The sequence below is a fragment of the Diaphorina citri genome, unplaced genomic scaffold, assembly GCF_000475195.1.
Source record: "Diaphorina citri unplaced genomic scaffold, Diaci psyllid genome assembly version 1.1 scaffold193, whole genome shotgun sequence".
NCBI classification, from domain to species: domain Eukaryota; kingdom Metazoa; phylum Arthropoda; class Insecta; order Hemiptera; family Psyllidae; genus Diaphorina; species Diaphorina citri.
In genome coordinates, this window is record NW_007377630.1 from 228,683 (window position 1) to 244,358 (window position 15,676).

The 15,676-nt window shown below is 37.6% G+C and overlaps 1 protein-coding gene across 1 annotated transcript in view; it reads left to right on the forward strand.

The window, feature by feature from the left end:
- The window catches only part of LOC103505761, a 22,400-nt gene that overhangs the window by 2,786 nt on the left and 3,938 nt on the right, over window positions 1-15,676 (forward strand). The window contains exons 2-6 of the mRNA XM_026821017.1: window positions 4,581-4,777; window positions 5,227-5,468; window positions 9,415-9,568; window positions 10,029-10,168; window positions 13,484-13,662. Coding sequence (XP_026676818.1) covers window positions 4,581-4,777; window positions 5,227-5,468; window positions 9,415-9,568; window positions 10,029-10,168; window positions 13,484-13,662 — 912 coding nt within the window. The remainder of the gene's footprint in view (window positions 1-4,580; window positions 4,778-5,226; window positions 5,469-9,414; window positions 9,569-10,028; window positions 10,169-13,483; window positions 13,663-15,676) is intronic.

The window sequence follows — 15,676 nt, forward strand, 5'->3', positions numbered from 1 at the left end:
GACGATAAGACCTCTTCTCTTTTTCTTTTTCCCTTCTTCCTTTTTTTTCTCTCTCCTCCTATTCTTCCTCCTTTTCCCTCTCTTCCGTTTACTCTCTCATATGTCTTCTCCTCTTTACCGTTCTATTCTCCTTTTTTTCCTCTCTTCTTCCTCCTCCTCCTCTTCTCCTTTTAATCTCTCCTCCGTTTCCTCAATTCTCTCTCATTCTCTCTCTCTCCACTCCCCCTTCCCTCCCTTATTTCCCTCTCTTTCCTTCTCTCTCTCTCTCCCTCCTCCTTCTCTCTCTCTCTCTCTCTCTCAGCCTCTTCGTCTTTTTTTTTCTCTGTCCCGTCTTCTTCATCTTCCTCTCCCTTTTTCCCCTCCTTCTCTCCCCCTCCTCTTCCCATACGTTTGGAGTAATTATTTCAATTGCAAAAAAAAACAAACTAGAGAGAAATCGCAGTACCATAGGCTAAATGAATGATGAATTGTTTGCTCTGTAACGTTAATTGCACCTGTTTCCCACCGGATGTGACGCTAGTAATCAGGAGGACGCGGGTTCGGTCCACACCGAGTCATGGATTTTTACTTTCCTTATCCTATAGGAAGGAAAGTAATGTAATCGGGTCAAATTTGCGATGGTCAGTTTTTAGTGCCAAAAGACGTTTTGAGGTCCCTAGAGCCTAAATCCAAAGTTTCAGCCATTAGTCCATGTGTGTGTCTGTCTGTAAACAAAATATCTCGAGAACGGTAGTAGCTAGAGCAGGGGTTCTTAACCTTTTAGAATTGGCGGACCACTATTGATAAACCAAAAATCTCGCGGACCACTTGAGATTATGTATGTATATGCAATCAATTGTACATTGTACATGCTATGTGACAATGGGTATGTATTAGAGGACCTATATCTACCTGTAGGAAAAGAGGTAGAAAATGAGAAAAATTAGCATTATTATTTATTTATTTTTAAGTTGTATGAAAAGAGGAAAGATTTTTTTTCTTTCTTAGGGGTATGTTATATAAAATAGAGACACGATGACTTTTTCCTTACTCCCCTCTCGCGGACCACCTGAAACCTTCTCGCGGACCACTAGTGGTCCACGGACCATAGGTTAAGAATGGCTGCTTTAATGTGTGTGCTGAGAACCAACCTACCTGAATACACCAAAAATGTACGTATTGTATGGAAGATTTTCAGGCAATGTAGATGTCAAATGTGACAAGGATGCGACACGAAACTTTTGGTTAAGATCGGTGCAACCGCTGGCGGCATTTTACCGCTTTTCGGCGGTTTTCGGTGTAATTTAACAATACTCGTATAGCGGGAACGGTATGAGCTAGAGACTTGAAATTTGGTATGTAGTTCACAAATGTGACAAGGGTGCAACACAAAACGTTTAGTTGAGATAGGTGCTACGGTCGGCGGTATTTTGACCGCTTTTTGGCGGTTTTCAGCTATACCGACTATACGGTTAGAGATATTGTAAAAGTTAGGTTAGGAGAACACCCAAATAAGCAATTAAGCATCATTCATTAGGGGAAAGTCGTGTGATGTTCACATCAGATTTTTAATATTTTTTCTGTATTTTTACTTTCTATTACTACAGTATAGCGGAGCTATACTAGTAATGAAAGTATTGTTACTTTCTATTACTACAGTATTCGGGAAATGCAGAGAAGGGTTTGGTGTGACTTTAATATAGGCTTCACCGATATTTTTTCAGCCCCAAGAAAGCCTCTTGAGATCGATTTTCTTGTAGTTTCTACATAGTGTTCATAGTTTTCCAAAAAAGGGCCTTTGACCCTTCTTGCATTGAAAGCTTTCAATCAGAGACAGAAGAAAATGTATTTGCAAAGTACCTACCTATGCAGTTTCTTTTAGAATAAGCTATTAAATTGTTAACGTAATTGGTACCTGTGTACTTTTTAGACGTATAAAGACTCAGTAGTCAGTACATGTTAGGAAAGAAATTGCTAGTTCTTTGCAGTTTTGCACTATTAAACATTCTTTACTACACATGCTAGTCTGGTCAGTTTGGTTGGTAGTGCGTCTGCCTTATAAGCGCTAGGCCGCGGGTTCGATTAGCTCCCGGATCTGATTTTATCTCGAAGGGATAACGGATAATACTAAATCCTATCCTTCTCTCTTCAATTTCGGGACGATAAGACCTTGGCAGTTTCGGTTCCCTCTATCAAACCTCTTTCTTCCTCGAATAATTTTATTAATTTCCAAATTTCTTTCTTCTTGCCCCTATTCGAATGATTAGTTGATGAAAAAAAGGTATATTTAATTTTTTATAATACAGCAACCTCCGTGACCGAGTGGGTATCACACTAGGCTTGCACGTGCCGACTAGACCTTCAACATACCAGTCCCTACGTACAGTGCGTACACTGGCAAATGAATAAAAATGACCATTTGAAAGCACAGAAAATACAATTATAATTAAAAAAGGAAAAAAAATAGCAAAATAGAGAGAGAGAAAGAGAGAGAGAGAAAGAGAGGGAGAGAGAGAGAGAAAGGGAGAGAGAGAAAGAGACAGAGGGAGAGAGAGAGAGGGAGAGAGAAAGAGAGAGAGCAGATAGAGAGAGAGAAAGAGAGAATAAAGGTCACTCTCGGAACTCGGCTCATTTTTAATGTATGAGTGAAAAATCGAGCTCTCCTTGTCCCCTCTCCTTTCTCTTCTCTTCCTTCTTCTTCCCTTCCTCTCTTCCTCCTGTTTCTCTTTCCCTATCCTCTCCTTTTCTCTCCTCATTCTCCTGTACCTCCTCCTTCTTCTCCCTCTCTGTTAATATATCCTTTATTTTTTTCCTCTTTTCCTATTATTATTATTATTATTTGTGTCAATTTCCTCTCTATCAGTTTCCTCTTCATCTCCTTTTTACTAGCTCTTCCTCCTCTTCTCTTTTTCCCTTCTTCCTTTTTTTCTCTCTCCTTCTCCTATTCTTCCTCCTTTTCCCTCTCTTCCGTTTACTCTCTCATATGTCTTCTCCTTTTTTTCCTCTCTTTTTCCTTCTCCTCCTCTTCTCCTTTTAATCTCTCCTCCGTTTCCTCAATTCTCTCTCATTCTCTCTCTCCACTCCCCCTTCCCTCCCTTTTTCTCTCTCCTTCTCTCTCTCATTCTCTCTCCCTCCTTCTCTCTCTCTCCTCCGTTTCCTCACTTCTCTCTCATTCTCTCTCTCCACTCCCTCTCCACTCCCCCTTCCCTCCCTTTTTCTCTCTCCTTCTCTCTCTCATTCTCTCTCCCTCCTTCTCTCTCTCTCTCCCTCCTTCTCTCTCTCCCTCCATCTTCCTCTCCCTTTTTCCTCTCCTTCTCTCCCCCTCCTCTTCCCATACGTTTGGAGTAATTATTTCAATTGCAAAAAAAAAAAAAAACCTAGAGAGAAATCGCAGTACCGTACTCTAAATGAATGATGAATTGTTTGCTCTGTAACGTTAATTGCACCTGTTTCCCACCGGATGTGACCCTAGTAATCAGGAGGGCGCGGGTTCGATCCCCCACCGAGTCATGGATTTTTACTTTCCTTATCCTATAGGAAGGAAAGTAATGTAATCGGGTCAAATTTTCGATCGCCAGTTTTTAGTGTCAAAACACGTTTTGAGGTCCCTAGAGCCTAAATACAAAGTTTCAGCCATTGGTCCATGTGTGTGTCAGTCTGTCTGTCTGCATACAAAATATCTCGAGAACGGTAAGAGCTAGAGACTTGAAATTTGGTATGCTGTCAAATGTGACAAGGATGCGACACGTTTAGTTGAGATAGGTGCTACAGTCGGCGGTATCTTGACCGCTTTTTGGTGGTTTTCAGCTATACCTACCCACTATACGGTTAGAGATAATATTGTAAAAGTTAGATTAGGAGAACACCCAAAAAAGCATCATTCAGTAGGATAAGGAAAGTCGTGTGATGTTCACACCCGATTTTTAATATTTTTTCTGTATTTTTTTTATGTATTACGAACTTTTCCACCTACTTTTCCGCAGGTAGTTCGGATGACCGCATTTCCGTCTATCTGCAGAGATGTACCGGGTTCGACCACCAGTGCCGCGTGCGGTACGCAACCTATCCTGTCTTTCTTCTCTCTTCGATTTCGGGACGATAAGACCATAGCAGTTACAGTTCCCTCTGTCAAACCTCTTAAAAAAAAATAATCTTTTTTTTTGGGGGGGGCGACTTGCTATCTTCTTCTTCCTCTTCTCATGGAGAAAAATAAGAAGAACATATGCACAGGTATAAGAACAAGTAGTGCTTCATTTAGATTTAGACTGTCAGCTTTAGGTAGATTGGTAAATGTCCAGATGAAAATGGCATCCATTTACAGAAGTCCCCGATGTTGTAGACATACCTACTGTAGGTACTTCAAACAGCGGACAGTTTCGAGTCTACTTTTTTTTCTAGGAAAAGTAGGTAGGTACTACATACGAGTAAATATTTCTCATGTGTCTCAAAGTGCATTTAGTTGGACAGACGTTTTTTCCACAAGACCTATTTTCTGTGTTCCTGCTCATGAAATTAACTCTCTGAAACATTTTTTTTTTTTTTTTTTTTTTTTTTTTTAAAGAGGTTTGATATTACGAACTTTTCCACCTATTTTTCCGCAGGTAGTTCGGATGACCGCATTTCCGTCTATCTGCAGAGATGTACCGGGTTCGACCACCAGTGCCGCGTGCGGTACGCAATCGTCTTGGGAGACGGAGACCGTCGGATCGATTCCGGCGTGGTGGACGATGTGAGTGATTCGGACGGGAAGAGCTACGGGTGGCATCCAAGGGTTAAATTTCACGATCTGGTTCACAAGGTGAGTTCTGGGGACCGGGTGTCAAAGGGTTAATTTTTATTTTATTTATTTTACATACCTGTAGTACAGCTAGTACCTTTTCTTCTTTCCTCTTCTTTTTCTTCTTCTTTATCTTATTATTATTATTCTTCTTCTTATTCCTCCTCCTCCTCTTTTCTTCTTCTCCTTTCTCTTCTCTTCCTTGTTTTCCTTCTTTTCTCTTCTTCTTCTTCTTCTTCTCCTTTTTCATCTTCTTTTTTTTATTTCTTCTCCTTATTCTTAATCATCATTTTCTTCTTCGTCTTCCTCTTCTTTTTCCTATCTTCTTCTTCTCTTTCTCTTCTATTCTATCCTTTTCGTTTCTGTTCTTCTTCTCTTTTCTTTTTTCTTGTATTCTGCTCTGTTATTACATAGGGTGTTCCTAATGTATTTGTATATTTAGTGTGTTCCTAACGTATTTGTATATACAGGGTGTGATCCGGGTTCATCTGGAGATGCATCTGGCCAACACGCTCTCCGAGGTGATCTCCTCCATTGTTCTCTCCCAGTCCGACAGTACGAACAGTTCCGGAGTCATTGCCGCGCCTGCTATCTCCCAATGTTATGATCGGGACAAACAGGCGTGGAGCGTGAAGAGTGACTGCCATACGGAAACAGTCAGGCTGCATATGGTGTACAAGGACATACAGAATGTGCCGCGCAATCATTTGAGGTGAGTAGAATAGAATTAAAGAGAAGAAATCTAGAAAATTGAACAAAGAAAACAAGAAAATAACAGAAGAAATGAAGAGAAAAGAGAAGAAAAGTAAAAAGAAAAGAAAACGAAAAGAAACGAGAATAGAATAGAAAACAAATCAAATAGAAAGAAAAAATAGAACACAAAAGAGAAGAAGAAGAAATGGAAAGAAAGAAAAACAGCAGAAGAAAAAGAAGAAGAAACAAAGGAGAACGAGAAGATATAAAAAAATTAAAGAGAAAGAGGTAAGTATAACCGAGGAGAACAGTGAGTGAGTGAGTGAGTGAGTGAGTGAGTGAGTGAGTGAGTGAGTGAGTGAGAGTGAGAGAGAGAGAGAGAGAGAGAGAGAGAGAGAAAGAGAGAGAAGAAAGGAGAAAAGAACGCTAGGCCGTGGGTTTGATTCCCGCCAGCGTCGGATTCTATCATAAACAGTTAAGGTTCGTTCTCGGAACGGCTGGCTTTCTCATATCCCATCTTCCACTCTTCCTACTCTCTTCGATTTGGAGACGACAAAACCTTTGTAGTTACAGTGCCCTCTATCAAACCTACTCGTATTAAAAAAGAAAAAAAAGTTTAAAGAAGAAGAAGAAGAAGAAGAAGAAGAAGAAGAAGAAGAAGAAGAAGAAGAAGAAGAAGAAGAAGAAAGTATCTCAGAAACGGCTGCACTTGAGATAAATTATGTGTTTTTAGGAAGCAGGGATCAGAAATGTAAGGAAGGAACTATGTAAGGTACAAAAATTTTGTAAGAAAGAAAAAAAAGGACATTGTTAAAGTAGGTATTACCTATATCACTATAGCTATCTTGCAGTAAAATGCATAATTCCGACATTTCCGACCATATTTCACGTGGACAGTCTCGTAAATCCAAGGAAAATATGGTCAGAATGATACAAAATATGGAACATTCTGTTTTATGTATAGTACGACTCAAAAGTTTGTCATCTGGGAACAGTAAGGTACCCCAGTCGGTGGGTATCTTTCGAATTTTACTCGTTGACTCTCTACTTAGATATGGAGCTCCCTTCTAGGGTAAGTGTACCATTTATTCGCCCACTTAAAAAACGTACCATCTCTTGGCCCACCTGCGGGTCTACGCCACATTAGTCTGAACTGGACGAACTTTTTCAAGATCCAATTTCATCAAAAGAAAGGGCTTAAAGACTGCTATCGAACCAGTGGTATTTCGAAATTGTAGTCACAAAAACAAAAATTAGAAAAATAAATGTGGGCAGGTGGGCCAATAAATGGTACGTTTTTTAGGTGGGGCGAATAAATGGATTACAAAAAATGTATCCCCTCCCCTTTTTTTTTTTTTTTTTTGGGGGGGGGGGGCGACTTGCTGTCATCTTCTTCCTCTTCTCATGGAGAAAAATAAGAACGTTCTTATATGCACAGGTATAAGAACAAGTAGGTAGTGCTTAATTTAGACTGTCAGCTTTAGGTAGATTGGTAGATGTCCAGATGTTAATTTTTTTTTGAGTTTTTTTAAAAGACGAGTGTTCCACCGCCGTTTTTATTTCGTAGCAATGAAACAACTGCTACATTAGACGCTTGTGGCCTGTGTCGTAGCATGCCCATCCCGTAGTATGCCTCTCATCAGATGGGCGAGAAGAGACACATTACTTCCCATTTAGGTGCTGGGTCAACACGAGAACACCAGAAAGTAACCCGTTGAAATATTTGCAATCGAAAAACAAGTACAAATTTTCGTCGATGGTGGGATTCGAACCCGGGACCTTCTGCATGGCAAGCAAGCGCGTTACCACTGGACTAACCATGCCATCCATTTTCAGAAGTCCCCGATGTTGTAGACATACTGTAGGCACTACAGCGGACAGTTTCAAGTCTACTTTTTCTATAGGAAAAGTAGGTAGGTACTACATGCGAGTAAATATTTCTCATGTGTCTCAAACTGCATTTAGTTGGTCAGACGTTTTTTCCACAAGACCTATTTTCTGTGTTCCTGCTCATGAAATTAACTCTCTGAAACATTTTTTTTTCTGTGAAAAGTGTCTGAAACACAAATACAGATGTCTAAAAGATACACTCATCTGTCTGAAAGATACAGTAAAGACCCGTTCCTACTTCTTGTGGTACGAAAAAAAATGTGTCGTGTGTAATGGGAACACTCAAACGGCCATTCTAATAACAGAGGGAATGTTGAAAATCATTCCCAAGTTCTCAACAAAAAGAACTGAGATCTCAATTTGTATGAATGCCGTGAAACTGTTTGTATATGCAATGTGCAACGCACGCAGCATTAGTGGAGATGTCTGATTTCCTTCTTCTACCTAAACGGCTTCTTATCGCAAAATTGCCGAATAAAGTTTTAGAGCTTACTTTTTTCTTTTGCCAGTAAAAGGAAAATAAAAATACCTCCTCGTAATAATGCTTTAGAAATACCTGAAAAATAATAACCAGGTACCTATATGATGACGTTTGGTGACGGTTAAATTTATTGTCGTTTCGTTTCACAATTTTACAGTTATTTCCGTCTGCTCGTTCATCTTCTTCTCTTTCTCAAAACTCTCCTCTTCTCTTTCTCAAAACTCTCCTCTTCTCTTTCTTTCTACTCTGTTCTCCTCCCTTTTTCTCCATCTGGAAAACTGAGAAACAATGACGTGTATCGCATACTGAAAACTCAATCAAGAAGAAAAGGGAGGCGAAGGAGGAGGAAAAGAAGAAGAAGAAAAAATAGTGGGAGTTGGAGAAATAAAGAAAAATACATGAGCTATTGATAGAGAGAAGTAAGAGGAAGAAAAAGGAAGAATTATACTTACATGAGCGATTTGAAGAGAGAGGGGACAAAATAGAAGACAAAGAAGAAGAAGACGAAGAAAAATAAAGAAACATACCTACTTATACGAGCGATTGGAAGAAGAATTAAAAGGGGATTATAAAGAAGAAGAAAGTACTTACATAAACGATTGAAAGAGAGAGAGAGAGCAGGGAGAGAAAGGTTTTGAATGCAAAGAGTAGAACGATAAAAAAAAGAAAGAAAAAAATAAAAGGAAAGAAAAATGTCAGAAGGCTCTCAAAAAATCTTTTGAAAAATTCAAGTTGTTCTACTGAGCAGAAAAGAGGGTCCCCTTTTTTTCTCCCTCTTTCCCTTCATCCCTTTCTTCCCTCTTTTGTCTCTCTCTCCTTCCCTTTTGCTATCTATCTACCTTTCTTTTCCTCCCTCGTTTTTTAGAGAGATCCGTTACAGTTTCTTTCTTACATTTTTCTTTCTATTCAAGATTTTGGTTTCTTCGTTTTTCATTTCTTTTTCGTATTCGTTTTCTAATTCTTCTTCTTTTTTTCCCTCCTTACTTCTTCTTCGTCTCCTTCTCTTCTTCCCTCCTATTTTTCTTCTTCTTCCCCTTCTTCATCTTCTCCTTGTCCCTCTTCTTTTCTTAGTTCCTTTCTGTTTCCTCCCCCTTTTCTTTTTCCACTTTTTCTCCTTCTCTTCTTCTTCTTTACTCTACTCTCTTCTCTTCCTCTTTCTTATTTTATCTTCTCCCACTTCCCACACTAGTTTCAAAAGTACTCGAAATGTCTGTCACACATGTTACGGCTGCTTTGATTCATGGGTTTTTTTTACTCCGGAAATTAATGTCCTCAGCAAAAACTACTAATGCTGAATTGATGGGTCGAAGAAAAGAATGGGTCTGAAATGCTCCATTTCATTCCGGATCATAAATCTTCGGGGGGACGAAAATGGGACTCTTTTTTTTAGTTTTTTTTTTCCTACTTGATCGAACCTTGACGCTTAGCCAAATAGGTCTGGCCATTTAATATTTTTTTGAGATAGTAAAAAAACCAATGTCTCGTTTTTTGTTCGTTTATATTTTTATTATTATTATTTTTTTTTCTTTCAAGATGAGTGTTTCACCGCCATCTTTATTGAATGGGTCTCTATCATTCCTTATTTTTTCGGCAGGTTTGTCTCATGGACCGCCTACCTGCTTCGCTATCACGGTAAAGCCAACCACGTAGAGCCTATCCCCCTGCCTGGCGCACCGTTCAGTCATTACTACGCCCAAGATGCGTCGGACGAGGGAATCATCATGGAAACCGACGTGATGGTGAAAGAGGTAAAGAAAGGGATTTAAAGTGGGATTTTTTTGTTTTTATGGGATTTAAAAGTGAAAATTTTCGTTTATGTGGGATTTAAAAATGGGAATTTTTGCAAAATTGGGATTTAAGTTATTATATAATAATATATATAATTTAAAAGTGGATTTTTTAGGTATGTGGGATTTAAAATGGGGGAAAATTATTGCTTACAAGGGATTATAAGAGCATAATATCCCCTTCCCTGGCGCACCGTTCAGTCATTATTATGAGATTTAAAAATGAGATTTTTTAGTTCATGAGGGTTATAAAAGTGGGAGTTTTTAGTTTAGGAGGGATTGAAAATGAGGGGATTATCATATACCTCTGCTTTGAAATTTGGAGGGGAGGGGAGGGAGTCTACGCGGGATTCTAATTCAAGCAGGTAGTTGATACTTTTGTGGGATTTAAATCCTTCTTCTTCTTTCAAATCTATTTCAGCTGAAAGAGCCTGGATGCCCCTATCTGACGGACAAAGGTCAGCTCAGGGTACAAATAGAATGGGAGGAAAGCTACCTGCTATTCCAAGCCACCTATCATAAGTACGACGATGTTAGTAGATTGCACAATACTCAGATGAGGTAAGACAAATAATTTTAAACTTGTGGAGGGATTTAAAGTGGGATTTTGGGATTTAAAAGGGGGAATTTTTTTACTTATGTTGGATGTAAAGTGGGAATTTTTTTGAGGAATTTACATGGGGAATTTTCGCTCAAAAGGGATTCAATTCGCAATTTGCAATCATGAGGGATTAAAAAGTGGGAAAATTGGTTGGGATACAGAGAGAGTGAGAGGAAAGCTACCTGCTATTCCAAGCCACCTATCACGAATACGATGATGTTAGTAGACTACACAATACTCAGATGAGGTAAGACTAATCAATTTTTAGTTGCGAGGGATTTAAAAATGGGATTTTTTTCTCAAGAGGGATTTAAATTGGGATAAACGCATGGGACAAATTCGGATCCTAAATATATACAGCCCCTTGTGTAACTGACTGACTGACTCACTCACTCACTGACTCACTCACTCATACTAATTCTAACCCACTTTTTTTGAAACATCCTGTATGGAAATATATCCTGTGTATTTTCTTATACATATATACAGGGTGGTTGGAGGTGGACTTGACAATACAGTTGCGATTAGTGTTGACTTTTGATGGTCAAAGGTTTTTGGTTTGAGTTGTTTATAGATTGGGTTTTAGATCAATTCTTTTCCTTTATCGCAGTCTTGAGGTTTGTAAAAAAAAAGTCTTCTTAGCAAATTTAGCGGTCTTCGTAGGTAACTTAGAAATGTCTCCATAGTAACCTATAGCTTAGATTCTTAGAACTATCAATTACGAAGCATGTATTTTTTAAAATTTTCACTCTTCTTTAAAATGAAAATTCTCGTGACGCATGCGTCACGAGTTAAACCAATGAAAAATGAATACTCTCTGTCAATTGTTCTAAAATTTATTTTTTCAATTTTCGATTCCTCGAATTTTATTTTCAATATTTTGTAAGCCTATATCCTTTTTTCAAGAACTGTGTAGGTATATGATTTTAAATATTAAACCCTTATTTATTATTTTAGGACGTAAGTAGCTTGATTAATTATTATTTGTATTTAATTTTTGATGGCCATAAAGTATGCTCTATTCAAGTTAAAAAAAAAAAGTTCGATAGAGAGAACTGTAACTTTTGGTCTTATCGTCCTCGAAAATCAAACGAATTCCAAAATCAAATAAAGGAGAACAAAGTAGGAGAAACCAGTTGTTCCGAGAACGAACCCTATCTGTTTGGGATAAATTTTGCCTCGGACGGAAATCAAACCTAATTTGAATGAAGTATAAGGTCCCCTCTTTGAAATTTTCTGTCTACACCTTTCTGAATTGAGATATATTTTTTAAACCCATATATTTATTTCTATATTTTTTACTGTATAAAGTGACTTATTTTACTTACCTATATACTTAAATATAATATTTACTACTGATAATTCTTTATTTGTAAGATACCATTAAAAATACTCATAATATGTATTATCTAGTCCTTCTTAAGTCTAGTACCAACGGAAACATGTTTTGCACCAGTTGATAAAGTGTTGCCAAATAAATGTTTTGAATGTTGAGCAACTTTCAAGATAACACCTAGTACGTATGGAAACGTTGCAATGTTTTCCAGAAAAAGTTGCTGGGTAGTTGCAAAAACATTTCTGGATTGTTGAGAAACAATTTTTCTTCGAAAGTGGGTACTAGAGGCTTTAAGAAGCTTGTCTGGAAAGCTTTTTTATGTTCAGCTAAAAATTCCCTTTGCAAATGAGCTTTTCTTAGACTGCACCATTTTTTCCCAAGTTTTGCAGTGAACTTATTTTCCAAGTTCTGCAATTTATTTTCTTTTCTACCTAAGTTTTGCAGTGAACTTATTTTCTAAGTTCTGCAATTTATTTTCTTTTCTAAGTTCTGCAGTGACTTTATTTTGCAAGTTTCTGATATAAAACCTAGTACGTGGAAAAATGTTGCAATGCTTTCTATAAAAGTTGCTGGATGCAAAAATAATTCTAGATTGTTCAGAAACAAATTTCCGCATAAAAATGTTGCCGGTGTGTACTAGAGACTTTAGGAAGCAGCTTCTGCTGGAAAGCTTTTCTATGTTCAGCTAAAAATTCCCTTTGCAAATGAGCTTTTCTTAGACTGCACCATTTCTTTCCTAAGTTTTGCAGTGAACTTATTTTCTAAGTTCTGCAATTTATTTTCTTTTCTAAGTTCTGCAGTGACTTTATTTTGCAAGTTTCTGCAGTTTCTTTTCTTTTCTAAGTTCTGCATTGAATTTAGTTTCTAAGTTCTGCAATTTATTTATTTTCTGCAGTGAATTTCAATATGCATAATTATTAGGTTAATAAACATTAGAATTTTCTTCATACAAGTTCTGCAGTGACCTTATTTTGCAAGTTTCTGCAGTTTCTTTTCTTTTCCAAGTTCTGCAGTGACTTTATTTTGCAAGTTTCTGCAATTTCTTTTCTAAGTTCTGCAATTTATTTATTTTCTGCAGTGAATTTCAATATGCATAATTATTAGGTTAATAAACATTAGAATTTTCTTCATATTTCCTTTCAGCTAACGTTTTATGGCTACATTTTACAGCTGTATACTCTCACTCACTGCTTTCAACCAATTTAGGATAACTTAACATTTTATTATTATTATTTTAAATATACATACTCGTATCTACTATTATTTTGTAAATAAAATAAGGAAAACCTAAAAAAACTGAGTCCAAAACGCTTTAACTTGCTTAGATATTAGAAAAAAAAAAAAAAAAATACTTGATATTTTTCTAACCCCCACCTAGCACGAAGTGCGAGTTAAAGGGATACTCCTAGTGATCATAAGGGATTTAAAGTGAGAATTTTCACCCATGAAGAGTTTAAAAGAGGGGAAAATTAGCTAAGGGAATAAGGGAACTGTAAGGTAACAACGGAGGCCTTATCGTCTCAAAGTCGAAGAGAAGGAGGGCAGAATACAAGAAAGCCAGGCGTTCCGAGATCGAAACTTATCTCCTTTAGGATAAAATCCAATATAGGCAAGAATCGAACCCGCAACCTAGCGTTAATTTCTCCTTTCTCTTCTCCTCGGTTATACTTTACCTAAACCTTTCCCTTTTCTTTCTATTTCTTCTCTTCTTTCTTTCGATTTGTTTTCACCTTCCTCACTTTCAGACGAGAGATTCAGGCGCTGCAAGCGGAGAACTACAGTCTGGAGAGACAGCTGTTCAGTTACCAGAAGTCCCTCGCGTATTTTATCTAACCCTTTCACTTTTCTTTTATTTCTTTACTTTTTTTATTTCTTTTCTTTTTTTTTTCTATTTCTTCTCTTCTTTCTTTTGATTTGTTTTCACTTTCTTCACTTTCAGACGAGAGATTCAGGCGCTGCAAGCGGAGAACTACAGTCTGGAGAGACAGCTGTTCAGTTACCAGAAGTCCCTCGCGTATGCCCACTCCAAAGGGACCATATCGGACGACCTTACACCGCCTGACGGCCGGGGGGATGAAGAGGAGACGTACTTCCACGAAAATGCCGCTTACTCTTTGGGTAAGACAAAGTCAAGTCTGTTCCTTGGGCCAGAAACTCTCTGTTAGGTAGACCTGACATGTAGAATAGAATAGAATAGGCTAGAATAGAATAGAATATACCTTGTTTATCCTGCCCGAATAGGACTGAAAAGTCCCTTTACCCCAGTCTAAACAAGGTCTCGTATATTTGATGGGTTAAAGAATAATACATACAACTAACAATTCAGTAAAAAGACCTTGCTTAACTAGAAAAACAAAGTAAATGTAAATTAATAGGTGGTAGTAGAGAATGACAATAAAATAAAATACAACAGCTGATCAGGTCCGCCAGTCAGGTCTACCTGATAGTGAGTGGCTGGCGTCGGGCAAGATTTTTTCTATTATTGAGGTAAAGTAAAGCCCATTTCTTCCTCACCTTTTTGCGTTCATACGGGGTCGGGTTTTTTAGTTAACCTTTTCGGGTCAGTTCTATTTTGCCCTTCGGTTCCTTTGTAACCCTTTCTCCCTGTAATTTTGTAATTTATGCAATTAAAAGCCACCTTTCCTTTTCTCTCTCTCCTCTGGAATTTAAACCAGCTCTTTATTACCATTATGGTGGATTTCACCAACCTTCTCGAGACCCGTAATAAATTTTGAAATCTACTCCTTTTTTTTTCTTCAATTCTTCTTATTTGTCTGAAATCTATTTTGTTTAAACTGTCAAAATAGTTCAACTTAAGCACTCGAAACTCTGAATTTTGAAATCCATTTTCTTTTTCTTTAAAATTTAGATTTGTCCGAAATCTGTTTTCTTCAAAATGTAGATCTCTGAAATTTCGAGAAACTTCCCTAATAAAATACGTATTTCCATTGTAGGCAGTCTTATTTGAATTATTTTTATCATTTATTATTATAAGATATTCCATTTATCATTTTAAATTCAATAAAATATAATAAACTTAAAAATAATAATAAAACATGGTATTTGTTTTTTCTTTCGTTCTCTTTCTTTCTCTCTCCCCTCCCCCTCTCTCCCTATCTGTCTCTCTCTCTCTCTTAGCTCTCGGAAATTATTTACAGGAATTTCTTTACACACTATTTACGTATTTACGAAAATCTACAATAATTTACAAAAGTTTCAAGGGCCCACTATATCATTTACCGCAATGGTTTAGTGGTCAAGACGCTCACTTGGTTTATAAACTTCATGGGTTCAAGCAGTTTGCTGGCCATTACACAATTATACATCATCAATCATCCACCACAGTTCATAAAAAAAAACAATTTGGGAGAATATTGATGTATAGTTGTGATGTATTGGTGTGTACTAGCCATTGGGCTGCATTAATCTCACGACACGATTTTTTTTTTTTTTTTTTTTTTTTTCGCTAGGCTGCAAGTTCGATTCCCGCCTTAGGCGAAATTTATCCCAAGCAAGTTTTTTTTCTCAGTCGAACGGCTTCTTCTATCCTGTCCTGAACGGCTTTCTTCTATCCTGTCCACTTTCTCTCTTCGATTTCGGGACAATAAAGACCTCCCTTGGTACATTTCCCTTTATCAAACTTTTAAAAAGTTTTGAGCAAGTACGTATCTCAGAAACAGCTGCACTTGAGATAAATTATGGGTTTTAAGGGAGCAGGGATCAGAAATGTAAGGAACTATGTAAGGTACAAACATTTTGTTAAGAAAGAAAAAAAGAGACATTGTTAAAGTACGTAGCTATTATATCTCACCATGGCTATCTTGCAGTAAAATGCATAATTCCAACCATATTTCACGTGGGCAGTCTCGTAAATCCAAGGAAAATATGGTCGGAATGATACAAAATATGGAACATTCTGTTTTATGTACATATAGTGCGACTCAAAAGTTTTTCATCTGGGAACAGTAACGTACCCCAGTCGGTAGGTATCTTTTGAATTTTACTCGTTGACTCTCTACTTGGATATGGAGCTCCCTTCTATTTTTTTTTCTTTTTGGGGCCAGCCTAGTTAGCTTAGTTGGTAGTGCGTCTGCCTTGTAAGCGCTAGGCCGCGGGTTCGATTCCCGCCCGG